Here is a 12,175-nt window from a genome sequence, read left to right on the forward strand (position 1 = left end):
CTGTAGATTTGCTGTCACTGGAGATTTTTAGGAACAGGTTATGTAAATATTGGCAGGAATAGCAGAGGTCAGGGACTGGTGATGTTTCAACGCCAGCCTGCCAGTTTGTATTCTTCTTTCTCAAACAGAGGTGTAGCCTGTTTCTACTAACCAAGCGGGAGCCAGGAGAGAGACCTCCTCTCAGCTGGGAGGTGATATTTTACTCTCAGAGCAGAGGCTCCTCAGCCCCTACTGGGTTTTGGGCTTTGGGGTCTGCATCCTCTTCTCTCATGGATGCTGCTCCCAGTTTGATGGGAGCTGCATGTGTGCGCATGCCAGTTAAAACCTGCCAAAATACCACCTTTGGTGCTTGTGGTCTTAGCAGGGGTTGCTCTCGATGACTTCTTGGGGGGGGGTTTCAGCTGTCCCTAAGAACTGGGTGGGAATTGAGAAGGACTAAACAAACACTCTTAACACATGAAACCAAAAAGATCTCATTCAATACCTGTGATAGGCCTCAATCTCCGTAACACTGATGATGGTCTTCTCATATCTGCAAGAAACTTGTACAAATCTTCATCACTCAGGCGATCACCCTCCTGTTGATTGTTGGGGAAAAATGATTAAGTACACCACCCTTCAGGATAGTGAGACTATGAATAAACCATCTAATACTATATTCTCTTTTCTCTGACATCAAAATATACCTTCCCAGAACAAGAAGGTGTTAACATTAACATGCTAAATTATAGTTAATTTCTCCATCCTTTTTCCTTTCTTTTTTCCGCATAAATCATCATGACAGCAGCAGGAACTTTTCACTGAAAATCTTTTTTCTTTCCATCAATATTATCTTTTTCAAAACTGAGAATGGTTGCTAAAAGATTTCCCCCAAATATCCAATTTTCAGCAAGTATAACAGTTTGGAAGAAAAAAAAACCCTGTCATTCAGATGGTGATTCCTCCTTCCTTCTCCCCTGCCTTTTCTTTGGTACAAGTCTAAAAGATTTTTTTAGGAACAGTGCTAAGAAAAGTTGAGAACTGGAAGGAGTTTGTGTTGCCAGTTTTCCTTGTGCCACTTTCTAACAGCTCAGAGCTTCCTTAATTTTAATCTTGGAAATATTATAGAAAAATGTTATTCTGCCACCCTCTAACTGTCCAAAAGCAGAAGATAACTGGCAATAAAGGTTAAAAAAAAAGCACAGTATGAGAAAAGAAGCAAACAGAAGGAAAAAAATTGGACAGAATTCAGTTAATTTTATTCAGTGGGAGAAATCACTAAAAACAGAGCTTATCCAGCTTGCAATATATAGAAACCAAATCCTCATATTCCTAATGACCAAAAATTGGTCCAAAAAAATACCAACAATCTAACTAACAATTTTTCCTTAACCAGATGTGGCATTAAGCAAACCTTGGCAAACATAAATGAACTGAAATCATCTTGTAAACTTACAGTACCTGTTTAAAGAAGTTTGTCACTGTCAGAGTAGCTGGTCTAAAACTGGTCAAATTGCAAGCTTCATCCCCACTAGTGGTTCTTTCTAACGAACGTCTCCCAACAATACTGGAATTCCGTCTCTCCGACCAAGATCCTTTACGTTCTTAAAAAAAAAAGGGGGGGGAAGGGGTAAAAAAAGGAAGAAAAACAATTGTCCAAGAGCCGACATTTGTTCCAAGCAGGATTTTTTACACAAGAAGGTAACCGCTACATTTGGAAATTATGCAATAAGCGTGATAGAAGAGGTGGTTATGCTAAGACAATCACACTCCTGAGGCATCAGGAAGCTATGAGGCACAGCTGACTATTTCTGCTCTTCTCATAGCAACCTCACCCCAGTGCCTTACTGCTATTATAAAAGTCTTTATTGTGTGGAGATTTATGCATTTCTCTTGCTCTGAAAGATGATGAAGTTGGCAGTTTGGGGGATGCTGAAGAGCAGTTTCAGATGAGCTGTGTGGTTCACAAAGATTAATCCACTCCTTTGGAAAAATGTTCATCAGCCTGTAACACTCTCTCAGTCTTAGCAGCCTGGTTTTAAATAATATAACAGATGGTTTGCTTGTAAAATCCTTGAAAGATAAATCCATTTGTTATCATAGACTTTTCTGTTTTATTTCAACCATGACCCAAGACTATCAGAAGGCCTAGGGCAGGGGGAAAAAGCAATAAAAGGAGTAATGGCAGACACAAGGCATGAAAGGCTCCTACAGACTTCAGCAGACCCTGCATTGGGTCTACGTTCCCTTATGCAGATGCCAGATACTGTACCTCCTGTGCCAACTTCTACTTCTGTGGAATCTCTTTCCAAACTTCCAGCGCTGCTCACAATATTCATTAAATGAATGGCTGTCCAAGCAAAAGGCATTCGATACTTGCCTAGTCTTTGGCAAAACTGTTCTGCCTGACATTTCAGTTTTTCCAACTTTTCCTTATTCTGTAAACAAACGATTAAACACAGCAGACTAAGAGGAATAGAAATAAAAGCTTCTTTTCATCAAAATCATCTGGATACTTTTCATGTACTAAGTAATAACAGCATCTTTTTTAACTTACAGTCTTGCAACAATGACTTTGCACTTCAATAGCACCTTCTAGAGGAGGATTCCCAAGCATTATGCAAACAGACTTCAGCTTCACAAAACTGCCATCATCAGGCTGATAAGTACCAGATGTAGAATACCCTGACAGTCAAAGCAGCTGACTTCATGCACTTAAGCTTCCTGGAGTAGCCTATTATATCCCAGTGAGTTCATCTAACCCACTGCCCTTTCAAGAAAAATTGAATTACACTTCATGAAGTCTGAAATGGCCTTTCTTATTGTGATTTCAGACCATCAGAGCAGCTGCTGCATGGAGTTGTACGGGAAGGAGAAAACATTCCTCAGATAAGTGGTACCAAACTCATTTTACTGAGAAAAAAGGAACAGGAAGAGATTTATGCATGATTCAGTGTTATAAATAACAAGGTTTTGTTTCAGAAAGGCCCGCGTGTACACACCAGGCCTTTAGAAGTCCATACATAGGGACTTAAATAGCAACAGAGAGCACTCTGTTGCTCACATTCTTCTAGTTCAGGATATGCTTACACACCATGCTGGGAAGGAAACTGCATAATCACCTTTTCACCTACACTCCCAAGCATCCTGCAAAGCCAATTCCAAAATTTCATCTAGGCACATTGTCACCTCACCCATCACTGGAAATGCAATTCTTTACTTCTGCTATCTAAATGCCTCAAGTGAAAGATACCCATTTTTCACACTGTGATACAGCGTATTGTGATGCACTGATACAGAGGCAGAGACAGATAAAGAATATTAACTTCTACAGATAAAATTACATTAGAACTTTAGGAAGGCAAAAGTTGGTTAGAGTTTAACTGGAATTAACAAATGAACATCCGAGCCCATTTGAAAAAAGCATAATGGAAAGCCTGTTCATCAGGAAAAGGGCGGGCATCTCTGTTTTATACTGCATCCAGACCTCACTATTACCTTTTAATTTTCACTTGGCTCATCCCAATTGTACAGGAAATTAGGAACGATTTCCAAAGCTCATACACACTGCTTTACATTCTGCATACCCAAGATTTCCTTTTTAAGCTAACTCTTGCACATCTTATAAACCAAAGTTGAATAATAACATACTGAGCTCAATTAGAGATTTCTCCTTCTGAGTGTTAGTTATTATAACAATAAAATTGGAGATTTGCCATTCTATAACCACTGCTGATTTGGAGAAAGCACTTCAGAAAAACAAATAGTAGCCTGTGCAAGAAAACATCAAAGAAAGGCCACAGTACAGGTGCCACTGAATTCTGCAGGTGCTACCAGCATTCCTGCTTGCTCCTGAGCCTACCCAAACTTGTGATTCCCTCCCAGACTCTGATGCACTTCAACTACCAACCAGCCCCCAACTACAGAGGATGCAGGGAAAAAGAGAGCATTCTTCTGTGCAGCAAAACCTCTGCTTTTAATCCTCAGCAAGGGCCTCCACACCAAGGAGACTGGCTGCATTTGAACATGTGAGGGAAAGACAAAGATTCAGTCAAATTGGGCAAGGTCCACGGCATCCACCTATCTTTAGAGCTCCATGCCCAAACTACTGAAAGTCAAGAATTAAAGGGACACGGTTAATTAAAAAGCAAACCACTAACATGTAAAATTTTAAATCTACCCTTGCTACATATAACAAGAGATAAAGGGTCCTCTGCTCAATGGGCTGTTTCGCAATGTTACCAAGTGATATGTTCAAGGACAGCTTTTCCCTGCTGTTGAGTATGGTCCTTCTTTATAAAATTAGGAAAAAGAAAAAACAGGAGAAAACAGTGGAAAAAGAGAACTGGAAATGCACTGCACTTCAAAACCAGACCTGATGGGGAATCTCCTGTTAAGGCATTTCATCTGTTTTATAACCATCTGTTTTATAATCTGTTTCATAAGAACGTGGCAGAGGCACGGTGACAGAGTAAAGCTGCGGATGCAACAGACAAGTTGAAATTTTACTGCAAATACACATCAAAGGTTACTTCGACTTGACCCAGCTGTAAGTGCACAGCCGATCCTTTAGGACAGGGAATTCCAGATGACTGAGCTGGATGCTAACGACACATCTCCCTTGGCAGCTACAAAAACTGGTGACCTTTAACTACTTCACCCTGATAGGGTATCAAGATTCAAGAGTCTTTGACTCTTCCTTGGCCTTTAGAATTTGACTAGATTCTTAACTAAAAATGGACCATTTTACCAGGAACAATATCAATGGTGTTAAAGCGTAAAGTGAAAGAAAATAATGTGAATGTGTATAATTTGTCAATAACAAAATGCCTCAAAACGCTCATAGCCAAATTTAATCAGAACATCTGCAAATTCTTACCTTTGCTGCATCAGATTCTTTAAAAATCATATAAGGCTCTGCACACTCCCCAATATCTCCCTGCTGTAATACTTTTTCCAGCTGAGAAGGGAAAATGAACCATTATGAGGAAATGTATCTAGTAGAGATTGTTAAATTAAACAAACACTAGGCAGCAAAAACCTTCTTTCAAAAGAGCTGAAGCTTGGTCTTCCTCTGTAAGTCAGAGAACGAGCATTACACTCAAGTTGTTAGAGGCATTAAGTACCCAAATCTTCAGCTATAACTGAATCACAAGTGTAAAATATAGCTGCAAAGGGAACGTATACCACTTCACTTTGGTGTGTTATGTTCTACAGACACTTTGGCACATGTTTAAGGGCTTAAGGACAGCTTACACTGTGTCTTCAGCATCATCATTTTCAGAATTCTGTTCTGATTACTGTAAACCACTCAGCTAGGTTCAGCAAAAGCAAACACTATTTTAAAAGTGTATTTTCAAATCAAATAATGGAAATTAATTTTAAAAATTTAATAGCTGAACAGTAGACATTTGCTTCCAAAGTCTCAGTGTAAATCAAGAAACTGCTGAACACCCAGCTTTGGATAGAAACAAGCTCCCTATCACATACATAAAGATTGTTTTCTTCAATTTAAATTATCCATTTGGTTCAGCTGAATAACTGATAAATTAACCAGATATTAAACAAGCAAGAAACCTCTCTTTTATGCAAAGATTGAAATGGAAAACTAAACTAACAAAGAGTAACAGTAGCTAGTTTTAAAATCCTGGACAGTATGCAGATAACAGTTAACAGTATGCAGATAACAGGTCAATTCATTAACTGCAAATACAAGTTGTTAATAAATCAGCTAATTTTCAGACCAAAATTCAATCTAAAAGCTTTCATTTTATGTATCAGTACAATTTAAAAACACTTTTATATAACCAAAATTTAAAATGTGTACAAATAGCTTCAATCCAATATGACAAATGCAAAAACAAAACGTATTAAATACATAGTATTTAGTAAATAAGAAGCGTTCTGTCGCATTTGCTAACCTGAAATTTAAAAATTAAGAATTCATGTTTAAAATACATATTCACAGCATAATATACGTACATATAGTATAACATGCCCATAAGCAAATAGATTTAATTTCATTTTAGAGATTATCAGTTGTAACACGTTGTAACAATTACCAACAAAATATCCAGCTTACTTTAGGCTGAAAATTAGCATACAAATACTAAACAACATTAAAGTCAACTTATATTTGATCAAAATCAACTTGATTTAACTCAGACTTCTCCTCTTATTTAAATCATGTCTAAATTAGTGATTAAATTTCTTTTAAACATCAACCAATGTACCCTAAGTTTGTACTGTACCATCGCAAAGGAAAATCCCTACCAAAGGGCTTAAAGTATATAAAAAAAATGAGGGATATAGGGCACAAGAAAAGGCTACAAAGATATATGCCAACAAAAAAAGTGAAAACTCAACTAAAACTTATTTATTTTGTACTACCAAAAATGACTGGTGCATCATCTACTTAGACCAGACTTAGAATACTTTTTCCCCACAGTAATGTTTTTGTAAGGAACTCATGCTTTACTTCTGAAGGCCAATTAAGTATTTTCAGTAATATCGGTACTTGAAAATCTGCCTCGCAACAAATATTTAGCATCTAAATACACAGATGGATGCCTGCAGTCCCTTCATTAGAGTTATGGATCTCACCCGCTTAGCATTTTTAATTCTTAAAGGCATTTTAAAATCTGGCTTAAGTTTGTAAACCACTTTTAAAATGAGCTTCAGATCAATATATATTTTTAAATCATTCACTTATCTATCATCTTTAAGGAGCCATCGCATAGTTTCCCCTGAAAACCAAATACAACACCAAGGTCAGACCGTAGAAAGCTGCTACATATCAAGCAAACCTTTGTGCTCCTTTTCAGTTTTTCAACAACGAAACCAAGTATACCTCCACCAAACTGTCTGTTACAAAGGAACTTACTGTACCAAGTGAGAATATTTAAAATGAAACAAATTCTGCGGTTCTGATGTTTACACTTTTGAGAATAGAATTCAGCTCTTCTCGCTTAAATACTAGGTCAGCTAGTCATCCACACTTGGCTTTATTCTATTTTATCTTATTTTATTTTAAATAAACAACAAGAGATGATAATAATTCAAATTTCTCCAGCGTTTCTTACCTTTATTACCAGAAAGACATCTTGAGAGGGATAAGTGATGGAAAATATGGCAGATCTGGCCAGTGTGGATATAGCAGCAGGAGGTACATGTGGACGAAGCATTCCTTTCATTTGTTCAGAGTTTAAATCAAAGTAGAAATTTTCTGAAATCTAAGGAAGAAGTTGGGTAGCTTCAAGCATTAGCTATACTTTCTATTTTTGGTAAACCCTTCACAAACATAACAGACAACTTCAAAACAAGCAAAAACCCAGCAATGATGCCTCCTTTCAAATCCATGCATAAAAAGAAAAAAAAGGGGTGGGGATTTTCATTAAAAAAAAAACAAAAAATGCAGGACAGTGGAGAAGAGAAAGGAAAGAAAAAAAGGAAATGGGGCTAAATAATATACACTTATAAAGTTTCCTCCACTGTCCAGTAGTTCCAGTCACAGGACCAGGAATTATAATTGCTATCTGAACTGCAAATATCAAAATACCCAAATAGAAGATCACCTTTAAGATCATTTGCAGAAAAAGGTAAAAAAAAGAAAACATCTTGAAGGAGAAAGAGTGAGCTTTCTACGATGAAACACCAAATCCTCTACTGTATCAAGGTTTCAAAGCCGAAACGAATATGGGCTGGTTATCAACACCAGAGGTCACTAAAGAACTGACTACACAAGAGGAAAAAAATGGAATAATGAGATGATAAAATTGGCTTATGAAATGTGATTTAAATATTAAACAAAGTTCACATAATATTCCACATACTCTCATCTACATAACTTAAAACTCAATGCATTAGATTCAAGTCTTAAAGAGATAAATGTCAAAAAGCACATTTTTAACATTTTTCTCTCTACTGCTGCTAGTATCTTGAATTAAGAAAACTAAAAGACTCTTCAAATATTAAATACAGAACATAAATAGAGAAATTAATGTATTTTGCTTTTCCTTTAACTTAGATCCTGAAAAGATCGCTCAGTTTTGCTTTGATTTTAAGCAGGTATGACTTTCTTGTGCATTAACAAAAAGTTACTTGGACACATACCATGATAGGCCAGTGCTGAATCACAAAAGAAGAAAAAAAGTCGTAAAATTCTAAATTAAAAGTTTCAGTTATTTGAGTTAAGTTCTCTCTGAGGGAGAGACTTTTGAAGCTAAGAATGGACAACATAAATATTCTGATTTCAGATGCTCACATAAATAATATTTCTAGAAAATTAATTACGTTTCAGCTGAAGTGTTACTAAGCAGAACACACATAAATGTTTGTGAAGCATCAGTGATGCTTTCATGTGGGCTGCAGCCAGCAGAGCCATGAAATGGTTTCATCATTCTTCCAGCCACTAGTATGGCACTGTCCTCAAGCAGGATTGTTCTCAGAATTAATCCCTCATCCCTTTTTTTTTTTTAATATAGGTTTGTAATGCTTGCACAGAAATGTCGCCACACCAAGAATCACCTACCTTTTTCTTTTCTTTAACATCATACAAAGCCAAACTTGCAAAAATGGGTTCAATTTCTATTTCGAATCTTGAAAGAAACAAACATATGAATCAATAGACTTTCATTCTGTAAAAAATATTAGTTAAAGAAAAAAAATCCCTCCTGGGTAAGGTAATGCCTGACCACTGTTAAGCTGAGATATCATGAATAGTTGAGCCAAACCAAGGATTTGCTCCTGCTGAAAAGGGCGATTAAAGGGAAGCGACTTATTAATCGGGATAGCTGGACCACTTAGCTCCTCCGAGAGGAAACAACTATCTATATTAAGAAGATGGCCTATGTGCTAATTTACAACGCTGACCTGTGGATATGGCTAAATGGCTCCTCCCAGCATTGCTGACCATAAAGCTCCTTCCTCTGCATAGTCAGGGACAGTTATTCTGGAATTTTTCAACTTTTTTTTTTTTTTGTCAGGCAAAACCAGTATCTCAAAAACTGTCTAAGAAAGGTATCACTTTTTCAGAGTAACTTTTATCAGGGAAGTTTTTCACATAACCCAAGACAATCACACAGTTCCACAGACATAACGTTTATCCCAGAGAGTCTTGAAAACTAGGCCTTTTAGTCAGCGTCACTGTATCTCTGGCCTAATAACATGCAACTATTTATGCTACCTGAAACTGTTACAAAAGAAAATGCTAACTTAGCTAATAGAGGTAAGCTCACGGCTAGTTGTGTTTTCACCTTCAAAATCTGCCCCTAAGCCAGACTGAGCACAAACTGAAACCCCCTTCTCCTATCTGAAGAGCCTCCCCATGAAACTAACATCTAACCCGTGGTGGGATCTCCTGCTATGTAGGCCACAGACGTTAAGTCTCAGCTTTTTGGTCTAGAACTATATCTATCAGCGGGGAGAGCAATATGCAGGAGAACAGGTATTTTTTATAGGTTTGCAACATAGATGAAATTAATCTGACAAAGATCCTGCACTGGTCATCTTAGCACTACAGCAGCCTTTCTAAATTACCCACATTTCTCCCCAGACTGAAAAATCCCTGGGGAAGAGACTATATGCTTCTGTCTGTGCCATTAAGATAGCCCAATTTCACATGCTATTAAAATTATAAACAGAGTTTCAGAAATTATTGTGGTACACATACAAACATATATTTGGCTGATTTGCTATAAATTTATGGTTAGCAAGGGATGCTCAAATAGCAGAAATCATTAATTTCTAGTATTTAACTTATTTATGCTAAAGACACCATTCTTTGGAGAGGAAGCTCCACTGCTACTGCATATTATGTTGTTCCAGTTCATAAAAGACTGCAAAATCAGTTCATCTCTATGGCTATATTAGGTCCTGGACTGCTCTACCAGCAGGAGATATGTCCCACACATATATCTCAGTTATGAGCTGCAATGTAGTCTAACTGGAGCTCTCTAATAAGAAGGGTTGACCTAACTGAGGACACAGAAGATGAATACAGCAGTGTGGAAAATCAGTTTTGTACTTTATTTCTCCAAGGGAATAACAGTAAAATTTTACCTTGTGTTATTAGAGAAGAGTTATAGGCAATGAACCAGCTGCAGGTAACCCTACATTCAGGAGCTCCACTTCATTAAACTTGTTTAACAGGTTTCTATTCCTTCAGTTAATGCTTGCTAAGTATATAAAGTCTTCACTCTTAAAGGGACACAGCCAAGGTTGTTGAGCCTAAACTTTGGCAAACCTTCAGCTGTCTTAGTTGTAAAGTATTGTCTTATGTTAGTCTTATGTTTTAAGGCTTAAAAATTTTTATTCTCTGCCCCCCACCTCCCTCACCATAAACATCCTTGTTCCAGAGCCAAACACAAATGACTGACCAGTTGCAGCACCCTGCACAAACACAATGAAGCCTGCATGCTAGTAATATGGGAGAGTTACAGCTACAGGCTGGTTGAAAATGAATACCCAGAAAAGCAAAGGAAGATGAATACTATCTATATAATATCAGTATAAAGAAATTCTCAAAGAGAAAACTGTTTGATGCAAGTTGCACAGTACTCTGTAATTTAGCCTTTGTAGAACTAACCTCTAAGCCTACAACCAAACTCGCATCCTTTTAAATGAAAGGGCAGTAAACAAAGCAGTAGAGTTATTCCAGATGTTATATCCAGATGCATGTGGATATAATGTCAGATTTAAACTCTCTTTTTCCATAATGCAGTTGTCTGTTACAGTGATACTCACTTAAGAGACAAACATTTCACCAGGAGTCTCTGGCCAAAATGTTCTTTGGGTACTTCAGGGACACTAAGTCGTTCTATAGGCTCCTCCTGAAATTCGTCACACAACAGTAATTTAAAGACATGACATTTCCACAAACCACTAATACCATTAGGAAGCAAATGCATGTATCACTTTTTTTTTTTCTATTAAGACACTAGCACCAATTTAATCCAAGGCTTACCAATGTGTTGCATTCACCAGCAACTATAACTGTGCTAAATTAAATCCCTTTAATGTTATCTACATTACAGAGGATTGGATAACTGTAAAGGAAAACAAGTCTTCAGAAAATAGTATCTATGACAAGAGAACATGCTGAACAGCCTGCAACTCTGGCAAATTTGCTACGGTTCTCAAGGAAATTGAACATAGGTGATGTTAACTCCTTTAAGTACATGGCAGATTGACAAATTTCACTTTCCCTCTATCCTCCACTTTTTTTAATCCCACCCATATACAAACAAAAATACCTCATCTGGCGCTGGGTGTAGTGCAAAAAGCTCCTTATGCCTACTGGACTTCCTCTGATCTTCATTGTGGTGGTCAATCTCTTCATTTGGGGTTCGGTCCAGTAGGTTTGGAAGAAGGGCATCTGGAAGGGAGTTCTTCAGATCAAAAATACTGCATGCCCAGCTGCCCCGGGGAGTATCGTCAATTGACATTGATCGCCGTTTAAGGTCATCCTGAGATTCAACAAATTAAAAGCAACTTACAATGGGAAAGGGACTGTACTTTTAAAATATGGCTATAAATTAGGTTTTATGTAGCAAGGTTTTAAAGGCACATTACTTGTTCATCCTGGTAACTGTTGCCATCTGGAGCTTCGTCAGACTCAAAGATCTGCTTGGGGAGCCCCTTTTGCCTCTCCTTCTGTTTGTCTAAGGTGTTGGGATTAAATCCTGTTCCCAGTTTGTGATATCTGAAAACAAAATATTTCAAGTGCATTTTAGCATCCTTTTTGACCCCCACCCCAGAGGCAGAAATACAGAACAAAGCAAGTATTATCAGCGTGGTCCATCTTAAAGCATAAACTGCTCTCTGCAATGGATTTCCAGTCACCCTCCACCGTACCAGGGTGATAGTCTAACAACCAGTATCCCAGAACTGCAGCATGACTCTGTTCAACTATAAAGCAATGCTGAGTGATGTCAAAAGAAGCATTATCAAGGCCCAATTAAGGCAGTTATAAAATGTGGCAACTGTGATGCCAAGCTTAAAAAACACCAATAACATAGGGATAGAAGGCCAGTGGGTTGCACTGGAGCAAGAATCAGGTAGGGGCAGAAAGCACTAATATCTTTAAAACCACAGTGGCAACTTCAGGTCTGACTGCATGAAGTGCTGACCATCTTTGGAAAACACTGACTGTCCAACCCCAAATAAAATTTTCCCAGAGCACCTTAATATGCTGAAG

At 37.6% G+C, this 12,175-nt stretch overlaps 1 protein-coding gene across 1 annotated transcript in view; it reads right to left on the reverse strand.

The window, feature by feature from the left end:
* DOCK7 (dedicator of cytokinesis 7) overlaps positions 1-12,175 on the reverse strand; it is a 110,810-nt gene that overhangs the window by 69,922 nt on the left and 28,713 nt on the right. The window contains exons 5-13 of the mRNA XM_067301344.1: positions 11,551-11,680; positions 11,232-11,444; positions 10,723-10,808; positions 8,510-8,576; positions 7,062-7,211; positions 4,859-4,939; positions 2,252-2,417; positions 1,441-1,583; positions 485-578 (exon numbers count right to left, since the gene is read on the reverse strand). Of these exons, the coding sequence (XP_067157445.1) occupies positions 485-578; positions 1,441-1,583; positions 2,252-2,417; positions 4,859-4,939; positions 7,062-7,211; positions 8,510-8,576; positions 10,723-10,808; positions 11,232-11,444; positions 11,551-11,680 (1,130 nt within the window). The remainder of the gene's footprint in view (positions 1-484; positions 579-1,440; positions 1,584-2,251; positions 2,418-4,858; positions 4,940-7,061; positions 7,212-8,509; positions 8,577-10,722; positions 10,809-11,231; positions 11,445-11,550; positions 11,681-12,175) is intronic.

Source organism: Apteryx mantelli, chromosome 8, assembly GCF_036417845.1.
Source record: "Apteryx mantelli isolate bAptMan1 chromosome 8, bAptMan1.hap1, whole genome shotgun sequence".
In the NCBI taxonomy this organism is placed as follows: Eukaryota; Metazoa; Chordata; class Aves; order Apterygiformes; family Apterygidae; genus Apteryx; species Apteryx mantelli.